This window comes from Chinchilla lanigera, unplaced genomic scaffold (assembly GCF_000276665.1).
Source record: "Chinchilla lanigera isolate Chin_1 unplaced genomic scaffold, ChiLan1.0 scaffold00092, whole genome shotgun sequence".
NCBI lineage: Eukaryota > Metazoa > Chordata > Mammalia > Rodentia > Chinchillidae > Chinchilla > Chinchilla lanigera.
Genome location: NW_004955493.1, coordinates 7,430,033 through 7,450,901, shown reverse-complemented (window position 1 = coordinate 7,450,901; position 20,869 = coordinate 7,430,033). Strand labels below are relative to the sequence as shown.

The 20,869-nt window shown below is 53.2% G+C and overlaps 2 protein-coding genes across 3 annotated transcripts in view; one reads left to right on the top strand and one right to left on the bottom strand.

Annotated features, from left to right (window-relative positions):
* Positions 1–8,058: 8,058 nt before the first annotated feature.
* Positions 8,059–11,443, top strand: Znf768 (zinc finger protein 768). 2 transcript variants are annotated; one of them, XM_013504855.1, is made up of 2 exons: positions 8,059–9,066; positions 9,316–11,443. In XM_013504855.1, exons 1-2 carry the CDS (start codon positions 8,952–8,954, stop codon positions 10,911–10,913), a joined length of 1,713 nt encoding a protein of 570 aa, XP_013360309.1. In that variant the 5' UTR covers positions 8,059–8,951; the 3' UTR covers positions 10,914–11,443. The 2 variants fall into 2 exon arrangements, with proteins under 2 accessions (XP_013360309.1, XP_005405316.1); XM_005405259.2 differs by having other exon boundaries at positions 8,060–9,039.
* A 4,038-nt stretch (positions 11,444–15,481) lies between these two features.
* Positions 15,482–20,869, bottom strand: part of Itgal (integrin, alpha L (antigen CD11A (p180), lymphocyte function-associated antigen 1; alpha polypeptide)) — a gene marked incomplete in the record, with an annotated part of 37,608 nt that continues 32,220 nt past the window's right edge. Inside the window, 6 exon segments of the mRNA XM_013504854.1 lie at positions 15,482–15,897; positions 17,399–17,509; positions 18,287–18,382; positions 18,918–19,016; positions 19,095–19,151; positions 19,333–19,446. Coding sequence (XP_013360308.1) covers positions 15,742–15,897; positions 17,399–17,509; positions 18,287–18,382; positions 18,918–19,016; positions 19,095–19,151; positions 19,333–19,446 — 633 coding nt within the window.

The window sequence follows — 20,869 nt, the reverse complement described above, 5'->3', positions numbered from 1 at the left end:
TCTGGTACCAGGAATTGAACTCATAACCTTGTGCTTGCCAGGCAGGCGCTGTGCCGCTGAGCTAAACCCCCAGCCTCGACCCATTGTCCCTTTTTTTTTATTTTTATTTATTTATTTTTTTGGTACCAGGAATTGAACTCACAACCTCCTGCTGGCCGGGCAGGCATTGTGCCAATGACCTGCATCCCCGGCCCCATTGTTTCTTTAATGCAGAAGTGAAAATTAGTGGTAAATTACTTTACTTACTTTGATGCAAGCAGCATTTTCAAATGTTAAAAATTAATGGTCAAGATTTAAAAATCAGTGGCTGGTGAGGTGGTGCATACTTATGATGCTAGCATTTGGGAGACTGAGGTAGAAGAATCACAAGTTTGAGGCCAGCCTTTTTTTTTTTTTTTTGTACCAGGAATCGAACTCAAGACCTTGCACTTGCCCGGCAGGTGCTTGTGCTGCTGAGCTACATCCCCGGCCCTGAGGCCAGCCTGTCTTAAAAAACAAAATAAACATTTAACATTTAGGTACTAAACACAAATCCAGGGTTTTGGCTTCTTAAAAAATTCACAGGTTTGGCAGCTTGACCTAAATTTCATAAAACCACAGTTTGGGGGAGCTGAGCACCCGCTGGGTTGGCAAGCCATGGTCTGTAGGACTTTCGTTTCCTGAATCAGAGGACGTGTGTGTGGGGTGTGAGGTTGGCGGAAGGGAAGTAAAGGGAAGCATTACTTCAAATCTTCCCTTGTATCGCGTTCGATGCTTTATGAAGTACTTGTCTCATCCATCACCACATTTTGCTCTCATAACTGCCTGGGAGGAGAGCAGCTTGCCTGGAGAGAGACCCCAAGGGCCAGATCTTCATGCCAACCCCATGGCATGTGTGCTGAGCCATGGCACCCTCAGCCGATGGGCTTCTCCCGATTTTGAAGGAGGAGGCCTTGGGAGCCCCACCCCCAATGCCCGCAGGTCTTCTGGCCACCCTGGACCCAGCTGTTGGGTGTCCTCATGGTTTTTGACTAGAGAGAGCTTAGCTTTTGCTAAGAGAACGCTTTTGCTTGAGAACACAGACCAGGGGATGCTAAGCAACCTGCCCAAAGTGACACAGCGAGACTGCAGGGTTCTCAGTGTACTGTTGCTTTTTATTTTGTGTTATTGAGGATTGAACCAGGGCTTTGAAGCACAGGCTAGGCAACTGCTCTACTGCTGGGCTCCATCCCTAGCACTGTTTAGTGTTTTTGTGGAACTGAGGATTGAATCTAGGGCCTTTACACTGAGCTACATCACCAGCCCTTTTTAAGATTTTATTTTGATGCTGGGCATAGTGGCACGCCTGTAACCCCAGCACTTGGGAGGCTGAGGCAGGAGGATTGTTGCAAGTTCGAGACCAGCCTGGGCTACAGAGTGAGCTCAAGTCCAGCCTAAACTGCATAGCGAGACCATGTCTCAAGAAAACCAAAAAAAGATTTTATTTTGAATTGTATCTTGGCCTTTTGGCTAAGATAAATTGTAAAATTTACAGTAAATCTCTGACCTATGAACATTTGAGTTGTAAACTTTCACAGGTCTGCTGTAGAAGATTCACTTTGTCAGCTTACAAATGCATCTGACTTACAAACAGTTCTCCCAGAACAGAACTCATTCATAACTCAGGGACTTTCTGTATTTTGAAACAGGGTTTCAAGAACTCATTAAATTGCCTGGGCTAGCCTTGAACTTGCAGTCCTACTGCTTTAGTCTCCTGTGGAGCTGGGGTTACAGATGGGCACCGTTGTGCCCGACTCTTGTGTGGAGGTGTTTGAGACAGGGTCTTGCTGTATAGTTCAGGCAGGCCTTGAACTCACTGTGTAGCCAAGGCCGACCTTCCAGCAATCCTGCCTCAGCCTCCCAAGTGCTGGAATTACAGGTGTGTACCATCATCATGCCTGGCTTTTTTTTTTTTTTTTTTTTAACGAAGTGGGTTCTCACCTTGTTGCCCAGACTGGCCCCAAACTTCTGGCTGAAGCCGTCCTTCTGCCCCAACCTCCAGAGGACCTGGGACTGCAGGCTCCTGCCACTGCTACTGCTGTTCCCACATCCCTCCTAAGACCCTCGCCAGCCTCTTAGCCAGGGCTCTGTGACCTGTGATAGCGCCCAGGCCCAGACTGGATGGGTGGCCATACCCTACGTCCACATAGTTCTGACAGGACAGCCAAGGAAAGACCCAGGCAAGGGAAAACCCCAGCTTGATATGAGAGTTGCAGGGCAAACAAAAGCCAGTATTGGGTCTTCACTTTCTTTTGGTGCTCACCATTGTGAACAAATGGGGCTAGGCCAGGAACTTTTTTTGTTTTGTTTTGGTTTTGTACTGGGAATTTGAACTCATGACCTCACGCTTGCCAGGCAGGCGCTGTGCCGCTGAACTATATTCCGGCCTACAAGGCCAGGAATTTTTAAGGTGAGATTTCAGCCAGAGGGGACTTTATGATCTGTGCTCCCAAATTCTGCACAGAATCTTTCCCCTGTTACCTCGTGACTCTGTTATCCATTTCCCACCAATTCCTTTGTGGTCAGGGTCCAGCCTTGCGCGGGTGGGTGAAGCAGTCAGCTGTGGGTGACCCTGTTCTGCTGAGGCTGGGACAGCCTGTCCAGGAGTGGTGAAGGGCTTATGCTCTCTGCTGGCCTGTATGCATTTGCCTGTACCCCGTGTCAGCCCTGTGTCTGGCCTGTTACAAAGAGGAATAAGCCAGACATGCTGGTGCACACCTGTAATCCCAGCACTCTTGGAGGCTGAGGCAGAAGGATCACAAGTTTGAACCTGGACTGGACAGTTAGTGACTTGACATGATGCTGGATTTTTTTTTTTTTTTTTTGAAACAGGAATTGAACTCAGGACCTTGCTCTTGCCAGGCAGGTGCTGTGCAGTAGAGCTATATCCCTGGCTCTTTTTTTTGTTTTGAGAAAGTCTCCCTATGTAGCTCAGGCTGGCCTTGACTCACTATGTCCGTCCAGGCCTGCCTCAAACGCCAGCAATCCTGCCTCAGCCTCCTGAGTGCTGGAATTACAGGCATGTGCCACCATGCCCAGCTCAAGATGATGTTTTAAAATTAAAAATAAGCATTGGGGATGTAGCTCAGTGCAAAGGCCCTGGGTTCAATAGCCAGTATGATCATACCACCAAAACAAAACAAAACAAACAGAAACCCACAAGAAACCAGATGTGAGTCTGACACTGTTCAGGTGAAGTAGCAAATTTAACTCCAACTAATCTTCAAAGCCGACCCCCACCAGGACCTCCCTGAGTCTAAATATTTCTAGGAAGGATTAGCTTACCACTGCCTTATCACAAGGGTGTTACTGGGCGAACGAGGCGCCTTGGCAGCTACCTTTGGACCAACTTGTCCTTAGCACACAGCCGCAGCCCCGCAGCACTGCCTGGGGATAGCCTAGCTCACATCACCAGTTCTCAGCTCACACTCGAAACCAGATCCCGCCCCTGCCCCCAGCTTGCCAATTAAAGGTGCCATAATTGCTACTTGAACATCTCTGAGTGCTTTGAAGTTTGGTAGGCTTGCTCAGGGCTCAGAAACCAGGCTCAATTCCTTCCTGCTGTCACCACTCAGCTTCCCATCATTTAATCCTTTAGGGTGATGAAACTCTCAAACTTCAGCTCTACTTCATTCTCAGCTGCTCTTTTCCTGGCATGAATACTTCATCAAAAGTAGGACTCCCTTTTCTGCTGCCACACGTCTTGGAAGCTTAGCCCCGGAAGTACAATAGTTGAAGCCAGGAAGAGTTTTGCCCTATATTTCATTGGTACACTGGGAGAAATGCTTATCTTAAATTCAGAAAATAACTCCAGCTAGCTAGGCATGGTGGCACATGCCTGTAATCCTGGCACTCAGAAGGCTGAGGCAGGAGGATTGCTTAGAGTTCGAGGCTAGCCTGGGCTACACATTGAGCTGAAGGCCAACCTGAACTACATAGAGAAACCCTGTTTAAAAAAAGAAAAGGAAAGAAAAGGAAAAAAGTCCCATTTGAATAGGCAGCCAGGGTGAGAAATAAAGGCTGTGAACACACTGCCCATCCCTAGTTTGACAGACCACTTAAAAGTAGCTGTTAGGCCAAGTGTGGTGGCACACATTTGTAATCCCAGCACTCGGGAGGCTGAGGCAGGAGGATTGTTGTGAGTTAGAGGCCAGCCTGGGCTACAAAGTGAGCTCAAGTTCAGCCTAAATTGCATAGCGAGACCCTGTCTCAAAAAGACAAAAAAACAAAAACAAAAACAATATAATGCAAATGCTATGTAAATAGCTGTCATACTGTATTGTTTGGGGGATATTGTTAAAAGAAGTCAGTACATCTTCAGTACAGATGCAGTTTTTAAATTTTTTTTATTATGATTGGTTGAATCAGTGGAAGAACAGATACAAAAAACTAACGTTCTTTTCATTTTTTGCCATACTGGGCCTTCAGACTGAGGTAGCTCCCCAGTCCTTTTCCTTTCAGAGACAAAATCTAAGTTGCTAAATTGCCTAGACTGGGCTTAAACATTTTTCTCTTTTTGAGACAAGGTCTCGCTGTGTAGTTCAGGCTGGCCTTGAACTCACTATGTAGCCCAGGCTGGTCTCGAACTCACAATGATCCTCCTGCTTCAGCCTCCCAAGTGCTGGGATTACCGGCATGCGCTACTATGCCCCACTCTGGGTTTGAATTTGTGTTCCTCTTGCCTCAGTCTCCAATTATATTTTCAGAGTAAGGCCTTCCAGGGACCTGGGCTATAGCTCAGTGGCATAAGCACCTGCCTGGCAAGTGCAAGGTCCTGAGTTCGATTCTTAGTATAAAAAAAATATAAAAAAAAACAAAGTAAGGCCTCCCTACTGTATCTTACTCCACCAAGCTGTATTTTATTACATGAGATTTTTAAAAAATTACAGCTTTAGGTGGGTGTGGTGGTGCACGCCTGTAATCCCAGCACTCTGGGAGGCTGAGGCAGGAGGATCGTTGCGAGTTCGAGACCAGTCTAGGCTACAAAGTGAGCTCAAGGCCAGTTTGAACTGCATAGTGAGACCCTGTCTCAAAAAAAAAAAAAAAAAGTTATAGCTTGTCTCCTGGACTCTACAGTCTAGGGCCTGTTGAATCAGCATTTCCAGGGCAATGTTTGAGAGAACCCCTGCTCTGAACAAAATGTCCTTTTCTAGATGATTTTTGTTTTGCAAGAGTAGTGATTTGTCCATGGCCTGTCCCAAATATGTCAGGCCAGGGGAAGACCTACCCATGAACAAAGACCTCCATTTATTTTTTTCTTCCCGAAGGGCCCTGTGCCTTGGGTGATCACTTTTCCTCAATACCCCAAATCATGCTGATTACTGGGGCATCTGTTCCACCATCACACTTGTCCCTTGCACATAGGAAGGAGCAATTCATCAAAGGTCCCTTACTTGCTGGGCGTGGTGGTGCACACCTGTAATCCTAGCACTTGGGAGGCCGAGGCGGGAGGATCATTGTGAGTTTGAGGCCAGCCTGGGCTGCAAAGTGAGCTCGAGGCCAGCCTGAACTACATAGTGAGACCCTGTCTCAAAGAGACAAAAAAAAAAAAAACAACAAAAAAAACCCAAAACATACTGAGAACCCCCTAGTAGGGCCCTGGCCCATTATCCAAGTTGACTGAACTCTACATAGGCCTCAGCCCCTAATGACTCTGCCCCCAGGCTCTTGCACACCCAGGGTTGATGATGGGGACAAAGGGGACCCTCACTTCAGGACCTGCACAGGGCTTCTCCTCCCATGGATACAGCAGTAGGATACAGCCAGAAGACTCCCAGGTTTTTCCTGTTAGGTTGGTTACAGAGCTGGGGGTGGGGGTGCTGGCTGAAAGTCAGCCACTATCCCTCTAGGCACAGGAGGCTGAATTTCCATGTGAAAATGCTGGCACCGAGGAGCTGAAGTCCTGGCTCACCTTGTCATGCTTGGGACTGTGTCTGATGCTGAGAAGAGCATAAGCTGTGGCCCACGTCAGAGCTTGGCTGAAGGACCCACCGCACATGCTGTGGGGTATGGCTCTTCTCCTGGGTGAATTTTCTCTTGTTGGCCAGGCAAGTTTACTGTGTATGAGTTTGGGGATGACCAGAAGGTACTCCATGGCCAGCTTTTCCAATAATCAGTGTGCTGTGTAGAGTGTTCTCTGGGGTCCTCTGCGGACTCTCTAGGGATTGGCCACCACAGCCAATCTCAGCACAGGTTGGAGGACAGATACTGCTCCAGGAGAGAGGTACAGATCTGGATGCTGTCCTTCTGGAGGGCAGAAAGGGGCCCCTACTTCATTTGTGCAAAGATCTCCGTGATTCCAATTTTGTTTGGTTTAGTTTTTTTAAGACAGGATACTGCTAGGAAGCTCAGGATGGCCTTGAACTCACTATGTAGACGAGGCTGACCTTAAATTCATGGTGATCCTCCTGCCTCAGCCTCCCAAGTGCTGGGATTACAGGCATGCATCACCACAACCAGCTGTGATTCCATTTTTGGAAACCTCTATTGTGATCATTTTTTGCCAGCCTTTTACCACTTGACATTCTTCGAATTATTGTTCTCTCCCTGCTCCTTTTTCTAGGAGAAAGAAAGATGCCATCTTTCCCTGTGAACATTTCTTCCCTTCATATGTCTGGTTAGGGAACATGAAAACATACAACCCCTGGTTGCTGCATCATTCACACTTGATAGTGGCTCACTATCAAAAATGCTATCAAACTTGTTTTACCACTAAGGGTAGAAAAAAGACAAGGTTGGGTAATCTTTTTTTTTTCTTCTCTTTTTGAGACAGGGTCTCGCTATGTAGTTCAAGCTGGTCTTTAGCTCACTTTGTAGCCCAGGCTGGTCTCAAACTCGCAACGATCCTCCTACCTCAGCCTCCCGAGTGCTGGGATTACAGGCATGCATCATCACACCTGGCTGGACGATATTTTCTTTTGGTTTTGTTTGTTTATTTTTGTTTTTGAGACAGGGTCTTGCTGTGCAGTTCAGGCTGGCCTTGAGCTCACTTTGTAGCCCAGGCTGGTCTAGAACTCGCAATGATCCTCCTGCCTCAGCCTCCTGAGTGCTGGGATTACAGGCGTGCGCCACCAAGCCCGGCGCTTGGACGATATTAAGTTGTCTTTCCAGGGTCATTTTCTCCTGCGTTCAAAGATCCAGTCAGGGCTGTGTTCTCAGGTCCTCTTCCTCCATGAGCCTCCATTCAAGTCAGAGAGGACTTTAGATGCCCAAAGGCCAAATGGTCCACCTTTCGTCTGACCCTGCCCGCCTTGAACTCTTCTGTGTCATCCTCACCTGCAAGCAACCTTGTTTCCCTGTGAGGAAATCAAGGGGTCTGGGACTAAGGCTACTAGGGGTTGAAAAAGGCTCAGACTTTGGCGAAAGTGGAAGGGAAAGGCCTGCTAATAGAAAACAAGAGGCACGTGGCGTGGTGGCGCACGCCCGTAATCCCAGCACTCGGGAAGCTGAGACAGGGGATCGTTGCGAGTTCGAGGCCAGCCCGGGCTACAAAGTGAGCTCAAAGGCAGCCTGAACTGCAGAGTGAGACCCTGTCTCAAAAAAAGACAAACAAACAAACAAACAAACAAAAAGCCCCAGGAAAACAAGGGGCTTCCTCTCTGAGGGAGGATCTCTGCACAGCCCCTGTGGGAAGAAGGAAAGTGCGGCGGAAGGAGTAAAGGGGTGAAAAGAAAAGGAATGTTGTCTATCTTCAAATATCTTGACTTTTATTCTTCAGGAATATTAAACATAATGGTGGGCACGTGAGGAGTGGGAAAAGTTTTAAAAGCGCAGGCGGAGCCGAGAAGACGCCTGACATCTCCCTCTCACTCACTCGGGCGGGCACTTCTGGGGGCCTGAGCGCCTTCGGCCAATCAGCGAGGTGCCTCGCGCTCCCTGGCTATCCTTAGCGCTGAGCGGTGGGAGGAGTCGGAGCAGGGGTGGAGAGCGCACCGGCCCATTGGCCAATCGCTGAGCTCACTGGGAGAGATGGGCGGTGCCTCTGGAAACCAGAGGCGGGGCTGTCTCCTTGGCAACAGTCCTAACCCTACGGTTGGGGGGAGGTGTAGTTAGGAGGAGCGGAGCGGGGCGGGGGCCGGGGGAATGCGGACGAGCGCGCCCGTGCTGGGAACTGGAGGTCAACGAAGGGGTCCTCGGCTGGAGAGCCTCTCTGAGGCCAAAAGGGAGTCCATCTAGGTCCCCGAGGCGTGACCGGGGCTGACCTAGAAGGAAGGGGAGCTAGACACCTCCCCCGCTGGCGCCGGGAAGGGAAGCGTCGCTCCTTCTTGCTGACCTTGGTGTCGATTGTCGCCTCGCCCTTTCCACAGGCACTGACAGACACGGGGCCCTGGAGATCTACAGCCAGGTCCCTGGACAGAGGGAGACCCAGGACGTGGGCACACAGACTGCCCTAGACCCTCCCGCCGGCTCCAGGGCGCCGGGTCTCCCCTCCCTCCAACGCCGGGGCCATCCAGCCCAGGGTTAATGCCAACGAGTTTCCACCTCCATCTGCTCCTAGAGAGGCCGCGGCGCTAGCCAGCGGGGGGAACTGGCCGCGGACGGACACTTCCTGTGCTGGGGGGAGGGGGTCGGGAGCCGCAGCCTAGTCGGGGGGCTGGGGCCGGACGGCGGGGTCTCGGGCGGGGAGCGGTGGCCGGGGGTTGCGGGACGAGTCGTGGACCCCTCATCTCCGAGGTTGCGACGCGTGGGGTCCGTGGGGGCCGTAGGACAAGTCGAGACCTTGGGAGGGGGCGGGGCCGCGGGGAGGGGAGGGGCCCGGCGGGCCGGAGAGGCCCAGGGTCAAGACGTCCGGCCTCGGGGCCCGGGGCTGGGCAGCCGGATCCCCTGGGCGGCGCTGCGCGGGCGAGTGGCGAGGGCCCAGGGCTCAGGGCATTCAGGTCGGGTCGCAGGATCGTCCGCCATCGCCACCGCCGCTGCGTTGGGAGCTGGAGGGGATGGAGCGGGAAGCGTCGCCGTGGGGCCTCGAGCCCCGGGATGTGCAAAGTCCTGATGAAATAGGGAGCCCCGAAGAGTCCCTCAAAGGTGAGGGAGGGATTGCTCCCCCTCCGAGTAAGCCTGGGAGCGGGAGAAGGGGCTGTGCTCTGCAAGAGGGGAAGGGGGCTGTGGACACTTGGGACTTGGGGGTGGGGTGGGCACGGGGTCTCCTGGGTCGGCCGAGAAGGGTAGAGAATTTCAGCACCTGCTTAAGGGCCAGCAACCCACTTGGGGAGTGGGGAGAGGTTTGTGGCAACTAATGGACCAAACGACCTTCCAGGCCCCCACACAATCTGGATTTTCTGTAATTCTCTGATCCTGCAGGCAATACGAGTGAGAATGAGGAAGAGGAAATTTCTCAGCAAGAAGCCAATGGGGACTATGAAGTTGAAGAGATACCTTTTGGGCTTGACCCCGAAAGCCCTGGGTTTGAACCACAAAGCCCAGAATTTGAATCCCAAAGCCCCAGGTTTGAGCCTGAAAGCCCAGGGTTTGAGTCCCGAAGCCCTGGATTTGTGCCCCCAAGCCCTGAGTTTGCACCCAGAAGCCCCGAGTCAGATCCTCAGAGCCCTGACTTTGAACCCCAGAGCCCTAGGTATGAACCCCAAAGCCCTGGCTATGACCCCAAGAGCCCTGGGTATGAACCCAAGAGCCCCGGGTATGTATCCCGGAGCCCTGAATTTGAGTCTCAGAGCTCCAGGTATGAATCCCAGAACCATGGGTATGAACCCCAAAACTCTGGAATTGAACCTCAGAATCCTGAGTTCAAAACTCACAGCCCCGAATTTGAAGCTCAAAGTTCCAAATTCCAAGAAGGTGCAGAGTTGCTTCTGAACCCCGAGGAAAAGAGTCCCTTGAGCATCCCTCTAGGAGTTCACCCCCTGGACTCCTTCACTCAGGGGTTTGGGGAGCAGCCCACAGGGGCCCTGCCCCTAGGGCCACCTTTTGAGATGCCTACAGGGGCCTTGTTGTCGTCACCCCAGTTTGAGATGCTCCAGAATCCCCTGAGTCTGACAGGGACCCTTCGGGGTCCAGGCCGACGGGGTGGCCGGGCCAGGGGTGGGCAGGGCCCCCGGCCTAACATCTGCGGCATCTGCGGGAAGAGCTTCGGGCGGGGCTCCACCCTGATCCAGCACCAGCGCATCCACACGGGTGAGAAACCCTATAAATGTGAGGTCTGCAGCAAGGCCTTCTCCCAGAGCTCTGACCTCATCAAACACCAGCGTACCCACACTGGCGAGCGGCCCTACAAGTGTCCCCGATGTGGCAAGGCCTTCGCCGACAGCTCCTACCTGCTTCGCCACCAGCGCACCCACTCTGGCCAGAAGCCCTACAAGTGCCCGCACTGTGGCAAGGCCTTCGGCGACAGCTCCTACCTCCTGCGGCACCAGCGCACCCACAGCCACGAGCGGCCCTACAGCTGCCCCGAGTGCGGCAAGTGCTACAGCCAGAACTCGTCCCTGCGCAGCCACCAGAGGGTGCACACCGGGCAGAGGCCCTTCAGCTGTGGCATCTGCGGCAAGAGCTTCTCCCAGCGGTCGGCACTCATCCCCCACGCCCGCAGCCACGCCCGGGAGAAGCCCTTCAAGTGCCCGGAGTGCGGCAAGCGCTTCGGCCAGAGCTCCGTGCTGGCCATCCACGCCCGCACCCACCTGCCGGGCCGCACCTACAGCTGCCCCGACTGCGGCAAGACCTTCAACCGCTCCTCCACGCTGATTCAGCACCAGCGCTCGCACACGGGCGAGCGGCCCTACAGGTGCGCCGTGTGCGGCAAGGGCTTCTGCCGCTCCTCCACGCTGCTGCAGCACCACCGCGTCCACAGCGGGGAGCGGCCCTACAAGTGCGATGACTGCGGGAAGGCCTTCTCCCAGAGCTCCGACCTCATCCGCCACCAGCGGACCCACGCCGCCGGCCGCCGCTGACCCGGCCCGGCAGGGGCGGGCAGGCGGTGGTCAGGGGAGAAGGGGACAGGGAGCTAGAGAAACCTTTAGAGAGGCTAGTGAGGAGCTGACGGGGAATGGAGGAGTTGAGCGTTCTGGAAGAGGGGCCGGAGTGCGGGCAGTCACATGCCCTGGAGACTTTTGGGAAACGGGCTATGGAGAGGGGCTGGAGGGCGGCCAGCTGGGCAGCAGGAGGCCCTGGGAGAGGTCCAGAGAGAGGTAGGCAGGGCGCTGGCCGGCAGCAGCACGCTCCTCGGGCGCCTGGCTTGGCGAAGTGCTAGGTGGGGAGGGGGGTGGGAGAGGGAGGGCCAGTTAGAGGGGGTAGCTTAGATCGGTAGGTGCTGAGACCCTCGTTGAGTCAAGAAGGGGGGAAGGGGTAGGTAGAATGAATGGGAGGTGGAGCCCTGGGGCAGGGTCTGCACCTCTGAGTGCAAACCCCAGCCTGCCTTGTCTTCCTCAGGCTTTGGAGCCCTTGAATTTGAGTTCAATAAAAACCTTTATGTGGTAAAAGATACTGGTCCTTAAAATGTGTGTGTGGACAGTGTCCTTGGCAGTGGGACATGCCCATCCTAACCCTGAGTGGCGAGTAAAGTCTCAGGGCCTGACTAGGAAGTCCCTCCAGGGATTGAACCCAGTGCCATTTTTTTTTTTTAAAGGCAAGGTCTCACTATGGGGCCAGGGATATAGCTCAGTGGCACAAGTACCTGCCTGGCAAGTGCAAGGTCCTGAGTTCGATTCCTGGTACCAAAAAAAGAAAAAGAAATCATTAACAAGGTCTCACTATGTAGTGCAGGCTGGCCTCAAACTCATGGTGATCCTCCTGCCTCAGCCTCCCAACTGCTGGGATTACAGGTGTGTGCCACCATTCCCAGCTGGGAAGTGCCCTATGTATTTATGTATGTGTGTATTGAGTCTTGTCACCTGATCTTCAGGTGACACAGTTTACCCATCTGTCTGAGTTCACCCCATGTTTGTCACGCTGCACAGACTCGGGGGTCCAGCATAGGAGGTTGTGAGGAGCGCTTTGTGGAACTCTTACTTCCTAATCATAGAGGAGCTCCCCTTGGGCTAGAAAAGACCTTCATTCTGATCTCTCCTTTGCTCTTAGCATCCCAAACTGGAACCGCCAGCTACCTCCTTGTGCATATCCCTTCTCCATGTTCTGAGACCAGAGCGGGTATCTGCAGCCCCAAGCTCACCCATGGCAAGGGGCAGGTTTCTTTTTTTTTTTTTTTTTTCCCCTGGAACCGGGAATCAAACTCACAACCTTGCACTTGCCAGGCAAGCACTGTGCCACTGAGCTAGATCCCCAGCTCCAAGGGGCAGGTTTCTTATGTGGCGCTGAGGACAGAGCTCAGGGCCTTGTGCATGCTGGGCAAGCGCGGTACCACTGAGCTGCATGCCCAGCTGCAGCAGGTATGGTCGGACCATACATGAGGGCCACGCCATGCTTCCAGCCCTATGACCCCCATTCTAGGCCTGATTTGTCACAGCTCTGCTTCCTTTTTAGGATCCCTGTATGGATTAGTGGGAACACCATGTCCCTGCCCCACCATTATCCTATCTAAGCCCCAGCCTCCTAACACTTGGCCCCTCAAGAATGGATGGGGAGTTACTGCCATCAGTGGGTCCGAGGGTATGTGGCATATAGCATATATAGCCTGTCTTAGAGAATCACTTGTCACTGGGCACTTTTTTTTTTTTTTTTTGGTTTTTCTCCGGTACCGGGAACCGAACTCACGACCTTGCGCTTGCCAGGCAGGCGCTTTTGCCGCTGAGCTAAATCCCCAGCCCCTGGGCACTTTTTAATGTATTTTTTGGAACAGGGTCTCACTACGTAGCTCAAGCTGGCCTCGAACTCACTATGTAGCCCAGGCTGACCTCAAAATCACAGTGATCTTCCTGCCTCGGTCTACTGAGTGCTGGGATTACAAGCATGTGCCACCATGCCCAGCTAGGGCATATTTTGAGGTAATGTCTATTAAGGGGGGTGGTAGTGCCATCTGATGGTTTACTCGTTCTATTTCACAGGTAAGGAAAATGGATGGTGTGCTGCCACACACTCGTAATCCCAGCTACTTGCGGGGCTGAGGCAGGAGGATTACAAGTTTGAGGCCAGCCTGGGCAACTTATTGAGGCTGTTTCAAAACTTTTAAAAACTTAAGAAGGGTTGGGGATATACCTCAGTGGTAGAGCAAATGTCCTAGCAAATGTGAGGCCCCAGGTTCAATCCCAGTGTGAAAAAGTACACAAACACACAAACTTGTGTACTATTTTCCCACTGGAACAAAAGGTTCCTCAGATCAGGAACGTATCTTTTTCATCATTTTGTCTTCAGAGCCCCAAACAGGATCTGACACAAAGCATTCAAAAATAACTGAAGGAAGAGAACCTGACTTATGTTTCTTTCTTTCTTTTTTTCGGTCCTGGGAATCAAACTCAGGACCTTGCGCTTGCCAGGCAGGTGCTTGTGCCGCTGAGGTATATCCCCAGCCCCTGACTTGTGTTTCATTACACCTAAATAAGATCATTTCATGTGTTGTTATTAGTTATGTGACACCCCAGAGATGGGGAAATGGTCGCACTTCTTTCATGGTGTCTTGCTTGTGAGCCAGCTCCATGGCTCCTTGGGGCTGGACCAAGACAATAGCAGGCGGGCCACAGGCTTTAAAGGACATGTCACACCTGTCAGGCTTTGAATGCTTATGTACTTCTTGTACCCAGAAAGGGGCTGTCAAAGGCCACAGCCTGGGGTACCACTTCCTGCCTTATATGGATGCAGGGCTCTCTTCCCAGTGCTGGACCAGGAACTGGCCTGTCATTACTCCCTGGGGGTCCTACTGATGACCACATGAGGGCAGCAGTGACCGGCACTCCCCTTTCCTTCTAAAGAGGCCTGAGGGCCATGCCCTTTCCATCCTTGCTTTAAATAAAAGGTAAGGAGGATCCATATGCCTATTCTTTTCTTGTCTTCCTGAGACAGGGTCTTACTATATAGCCCAGGCTGGCCTTGAACTCAAAGCAATCCTCCTGTCTCAGCCTTCTGAATGCTGGGATTACAGGCATGTACCACCATGTCTGGCTTCTCTGCTTCACTTTTAATTAACCCACCATGTTGGCTGCAGGTCAGTATCTAGGGGTCACCATAAAAAATAAAGGGGAAAAAAAGAAGGCCGGGAGTGGTGGCGCATGCCTGTAAGCCCAGCACTTGGGAGGCTGAGGCAGGAGGATCGCTGTGAGTTTGAGACCAACCTGGGCTACAAAGTGAGCTCAAGGCCAGCCTGAAATGCATAGTGGCACCCTGTCTCAAAAAGACAAAAAAGAAAAAGAAAAAAAAAAGAAAGCAGAGTTTGCTACTATTTGGGCCCCTTCAGTAAGAGGGTTGAAAGGGAAACGCACCTTTAACTGAGCCAGGCTGCAGTGTTGCACTAGCACAAAAACTCACAAAACTGGGTTGAATTTTATATTTATTGAGTAAGTACGTGCAGGCGCTGTGCGTGGTCCTGCGGCTCTAAGTGAACAGACTTACTCCCACCTTGAACTCGGTCTCAGTGGGCAGGGTGGGAAGGAGGCTGGGAGAGGCTGTGCAGCCCGGGCCTGGCCGCACTCTCTGTATCTCCCCAAGGACCCTGTCATCCACTCAGTGAAACCGTGTCCAGCACCTACTGCCTGGCTCTGTGATACCATCAGGGGTCCCAGGGCAGAGGGGAGAGGGATGCACTCCCTCCCCTTATGGAGTTCACTGTTTGAGAAACAGAAATTAAATAAATCACTAAACACTGTACAAATATAACCTGGGGGACAAGGGCCAAGTGCAGGCTTCGAGTATGGAAGATGCTCGAAGACAACTGGACCGGGGGGTGGGCAATGGCGTGAACGCTGAGCGGCGGGGAAAGGACAGGGGCCGCTGCAGTGACCGCAGCAAGGCAGGGAGAGGCTGGATGCGGGCGAGGCCAGAGTCCACCGAGCTGGGAGGCGGGTGGGACGTCTCCAGGAGGGGCAGGGAAAGCTGCGGTTCTGCAGGCCTTGGAAGATTTAGTAAGAAATCTGGTCTCAGGCGGAAGAGCAAGGCTTTCAGAGCCCCAGTGCAGTGACAGGGGTCGGACTTGCCCTCCACAGCAGGCTTCGGGGCTGCACTCCAAGCAGGACAGAGTTCCAGGGCAGCTCAGGGGGTCTGAGGACCCAGACATCACGGCGCAGAGGAGCATCACTGGGTCCTGACACTACGGCGTCTCCATGTTTAGTTCGCAGCTTTTTTTTTTTTGGCACCAGGAATCAAACTGAGGACCTTGCACTTGCCAGGCAGGTGCTTATGCCGCTGAGTTGTATCCCTGGCCCAGTGTCTCCAAATTTAGATCGGATGTTCTTGTCTGAGGGTGAAAACCAGGCAGGCTGGTGGGAGGCTACACATCTGATGATGCCAAGGCCTCTCCTCTGTGGCTTTGCTGCCATCCCTCAGCAGATTCTTTTTTTTTTTTGGTCTTTTTGAGACAGGCTTTCGCTCTGCAGTTCAGGCTGGCCTTGAGCTCACTTTGTAGCCCAGGCTGGTCTGGAACTCACAGCGATCCTCCTGCCTCAGCCTCCCAAGTGCTGGGATTACAAGCGTGCGCCACCATGCCCGGCTTCAGCAGATTCTCACTATGAGCCTACACAGGACACAAGAGGAGGGTGCTCTGTGCTCAAGATAGGGAAACTGAGGCTGAGGGACAGCAGTGACTTGCCCAAGGACACACACTGAAGTGCAGACTGAGGCTGACAGGCCTTGAGCATCTCAAGTCCTTCCCGGACCCTCTGTGCATCAGGCTGGGCCTCAGTCTTTGACGCCTCCATCTTGAGCCTCGTTACCCTGGAGGGGCTCTAGACAGTCCAGATCTGCGGCCTCCTCAGACGCCGCCAAAGGGATCCCATTGGGGACGCCTCCGTCAGCCTCCATCTTCTCCTTCAGGTTCCTTTTGAAGAAGCCAACCTGTAGTAAGACAAACATGCAGCACTGTGACCAGGCAGCCCAGCAGCGTGTGAAGACACCCCATGTCACACAGGCCACAGTCCCTGGGCATCTGTCCCAGGGTGGGGGAGGGCACTGCCACACTTGGTTCTTGGAAAGAAAGAGATCTTGGAAATATTTTTTAAAAGCTTTACTTTTTAAAAAAATTTTTTGGTCTTTTTGAGACAGGGTCTCGCTATGCAGTTCAGGCTGGCCTTGAGCTCACTTTGTAGCCCAAGCTGGCCTCAAACTCACAATGATCCTCCTGCCTCAGCCTCCTGAGTGCTGGGATTACAGGCATACGCCACCATGCCTGGCTAAAAGCTTTACATTTAATAGTTCACTCTTTAGGCTTATCAGAATTTTATGTATCGAGCCAGGCATGGTGGCACACATCTGTAATATCTGGGAGGCTGAGGCAAGAGAATTGCAAGTTTGAGACTGGCCTGGGCAACTTAGTGACTTGGGGAGCTTGTGTCTCAAAATTAATTAATTAATTAATTAATTAATTAATTTTTGAGACAGGGTCTCACTATGCAGCTCAGGCTGGACTTGAGCCCACTTTGTAGCCCAGGCTGGTCTGGAACTCACAGCAATCCTCCTGCCTCAGCCTCCCGAGTGCTGGCATTACAGTTGTGCGCCACCACGCCTAGCACAATAGGGAACTTGTTAAATAACAGACAGGGTATTCAGATGGTAGAAAAGTAGCCACAGGCAAAATCAGGAAGGAGAGCTGCTGGCAGTCACATAGAAGGACATCAAGATACAGTATTGAGTGAAAACAAAGCTCCCAAGCAGTCTACCTAGTATTACTCTATCCATGTTCTTTACATGTAGAAATGTAAGATGACTGTCTGTCTTCCTCTCACACTCATATATACATATATATGTGGTTTTTTTTTTTTTTTTTTCCGGTACAGGGAATCAAACTCACGACCTTGCACTTGCCAGGTAGGCACTGTGCCGCTGAGCTAAATCCCCAGCTCATACACGTGGACGACAAAATTAGAACTTGGAGGAATATAGCTGGGCATGGTGGTATATACCAGTAATCTCAGCACTTGGGGAGGCTGAGGCAGGAGGATTACAAATTCACACACAGCCTGGATTTTTTATTTTTTTTTATTTTTTTTTTTAAGACAGGGTCTCGCTATGCAGTTCAGGCTGGTCTTGAGCTCACTTTATAGCCCAGGCTGGTCTCGAACTCACAAGGATCCTCCTGGTTCAGCCTCCAGAGTGCTGGGATTACAGGCGTGCCATGGGAATGTGGTCCTCTCCCCTGCCTCCCCCCTAGTTCTGGTTCTGCCAGTGCTAGGTTGAGTGATGGTGGAAAAACTTCACTAACTCTGCGGGTTTCGGCTGCCTTATCTGTAAAAGGAGGGGCAGGCTGAGGCCCCTTCTGGCCCTAAAGTTCCTGGCTCTGGCAACGCCCCGCCCCAGCCTGGCCGCCTTGGCAGTGCTTGCTCCGCCCAGGAGCTCTCACCTTGTACAGCACTAGGAAAATGATGAGCAGCAGCAGCAGACCCCCGGTGCCGCTCAGCACGTAGAGGTACAGCATCTCCTTCTCGTACACCACGTCGACCTTCGTGAGGATCTGGGGAGAGGCAGGCAGGTGCAGGGAAAAGCCTCCCACCCCTAGAAGTTCCGCTCCCAGGCTCGGGTCCTATCGCCGCACCGGCTCTGCCTCCAGAGCGCCCCCCACCGCATCATCAGTGTCAGTGACCACGTGGTCAACACCACCACCGTGAGCCTCAAGACTCCATGGCTGCCCGTGAGCTCCAGGGTACAGCGCCAGTCTCAGCTCGGCACTCAAAGCCTCCGGGAATCTGGCTGCTGCTCACCTTTTGAGACTCCTCTGCCCGCTGAGCTGTGCTTCCTGCCCTCCCCGTCCCAGCCTCCTGCGCTCTCTGCGCCGCACCTCTGTGTTTGGTGCTAAGCTCCGGGCACCCTCTCTGCTTGCTGTTCGGCTGGTGGCCCTTTGCTCAACTGCCCTCAGTTTCTTCTTCTTTTTTGTCTTTTTGAGACAGAGTCTCGCTATGCAGTTCAGGCCGGCCTTGGGCTCACTTTGTAGCCCAGGCAGGTCTCGAACTCACAACAATCCTCCTGCCTCAGCCTCCCGAGTGCTGGGATTACAGGCATGTGTCACCATGCCTGTCCAGATTCTTCTTTGGTGGACACATAAGACTACTCAGCTCAGACCGGTGGTACTGCAGTCTGGTCACTGCCACCCCGCAGAGTGGGAGTCCCCCTTCCCCCCCAGGGACCTGGCTCTGGCTTGGCCTGAGAACCCTCGAGCCATGCAGGTCTCCCCCCTGTGGCTCTGCCCCGGGTTCTCAAGCCCTCCGATGCCCACTCCTGAGGCGGCACGTACCTGGGCCAGGGAGGCATTGCTGCCGTACAGGTGGAAGTGCCTGCTGCTGTTGAAGGAGATGGAGAGCGAGCTGCAGAGGCCGAGCATGGAGGAGGCCTGCGGCGGTGGGGGTGGGGGCACAAGACAGGAGAGCTGTGACCCAGGGCCACCGAGCTTGGGCCTCAGAGCAGTGGGAGGGAGAGGGTAGGTTCCCGCGGGGCGGCTGTGGCATTCTCGCCTCACTGCTGGAGGGGAAGTTTCCCTAAGGACTACCCATACAGATCCACAAAAACTACCCTGCAAATTTCTTTTTCCTTTTGTCTTTTTTTTGTCTTTTTGAAACAGGGTCTCACTATGCAGTGCAGGCTGGCCTTGAGCTCACTTTGTAGCCCAGCCTGGTCTCGAACTCGCGAGAATCCTCCTGCCTCAGCCTCCCCAGTGCTGGGGTTACAGGCATGCGTCACCACGCCCGGCCACCCTGCAACTTTCAAACATATCATGGTTCTCTTTCATTTGCCACTGTATAAACTTGAGGATTTTCCTTTACAATAGAAAAGGAAAATGGGGGGAGGCGATCTGCGGGGAGCCCACCCTCACTCCAGACCCACAGGCCCCCCAACCACTTCCCACCGCAAGCTGTGAGCAAGCCTACTTCAATGTCTCCCATCAGCTCCACGGTCGCCTCCACTTGGATGAGGATCTCCGGCCTGAAGACAAGCGGGCAGCGGATCTCGGCTCCGGGGAGACAAGGCTGCGGGGGTGAGGCCGCGGGTCAGAGCCCGCCTTCCGTGCGCCCCCCCAGCCCCCCTTCTCCGCGCACACGCCGCACCTCGCTGCCATTGGGCGGCGGCCTCAGGTCCTCACGACGGCAGGCGACGGGAGGCTCCTAGGCAGGAGGGCAGAGACTCCCAGTTGGCCTGGGCCGCTTTGCTCCCTGGATGAGGCGGGCGCCCTAGTTCCCTCCCTTGCTGGCCCTCTGATGGGACCCCAGCGAGTCTCTGGGTTCGGAGCTGTCCGCCCTCACCCTCCACCCGGCCGTGCCGGTCCGGCGGCCCCGCGGCACTCACCATGCGCACGCTCCAGCTGTGCGAGACGGGCTGCGCGCCGCGAGGCGGGGGCACCCTGACCACGGCCTCCAGCGACGGCAAGTCGTGGTCGTGGACGGAAGGCTGAACCCTCACCTGGCACAGAGGACAAGGGTGCAGAGCCCGAATGCCAGCCACCCTGCGCGCCTCCCTGGCCTGGCCTGGCCTGCAGACCTCACTGAGCAGCAGGTAGGGACCAACTGCAGCGGGCCGCGCCCTCGACGCCTTCAGGTGCAGGCTCCAGGCTCTTCCCGCTTTCTCCCTGCGGGAAAGCCCGCCCACACCCTGCAGGGGCCTGCCCTGGAGACCTGGCTGACTCCCAGTCCGCTCATCCCAGGCAAGGTGACAAAGCACATCTGTGACTCCAGGAGACCATGAGCTTCCCGAGGACCAGAGCGGGGCGGGATGTCCTTTTTTTTTTTTTTTTTTCTTTTTGAGACAAGTTCTCACTATGCAGTTCAGGCTGCCCTGGAGCTCACTTTGTAGCCTGCTCTACAAAGATCCTCCTGCCTCAGCCTCCTGAGTGCTGGGATTACAGGCCTGTGCCACCACACCAGGCAGCAGGTGGGATTTCATCTTCTGCTCTGTACTGCTTCATACAGTAGGCTGCATATAACAGGCTCCCTAAAGGTCGTTTTCTGCTTTTTTTGTTTTTGCTTTTGAAATGGGGTCTTTTTTTTGGTTTGTTTGTTTTTTGGTATCGTGAATCGAACTTGGGACCTTGTGCTTGCCAGGCAGGTGCTTGTACTGCTGAGCTATATCCCTGGCCCAGAAGAATCTTTTTTGGGGAGAGGAGAGCAGCAATCGAACTCAGGACCTTGTGCTTGCCAGGCAGGTGCTTATGCTGCTGAGCTATATCCCAGGGCCATGACGGGGGTCTCGCAATGTAGTTTAGGCTGATCTCAAACTCACTGCGTAGCACAGGCTGGCCTCCAACTCTCGGCGATTGTCTGCTGTGTGCTCCACCACAGAGGACTTGTTTTTTTTTTCGGTGCTGGGATTGAACCCAGGGCCGCACACATGCTAAGCACGGGCTCTCTTACTGAGCCACAGACCTCCAGCCAAAAAGCAGTTTTTTGAATTGAGTGAGTGAATGACATTTAACAAAGATAGACAAAAAAGTTACTTGTACAACAGGTTGGAAAAGACTCATTTTGGACACTGGACTGCACTAAGAAATATTTGAGTACTTTGTATTTAAAAAGAACTGTCTGTGTTAGAGTGGGGCATCCCGAAATGTGTAAGAAAGTGACACAGAAGTAGCACCGATACTGTTTCAGAGAGGTCAAGCAGAGATATGTATGTCCAATTTGTGGGGTTCTGTTGTTTGTTCATTCAAGAAACATTTGTGGGTTGGGGATATAGCTCATGGTACAACCGCCTGCATGGCAAGCTCAAGGTCCTGAGTTCGATTCCCAGTACAAAAAAACCCAAAATAAACAAACAAATGAAACCGGGCATGGTGGTGCACTCCTGTAATCCCAGCACTTGGGAGGCTGAGGCAGGAGGATCACTGTAA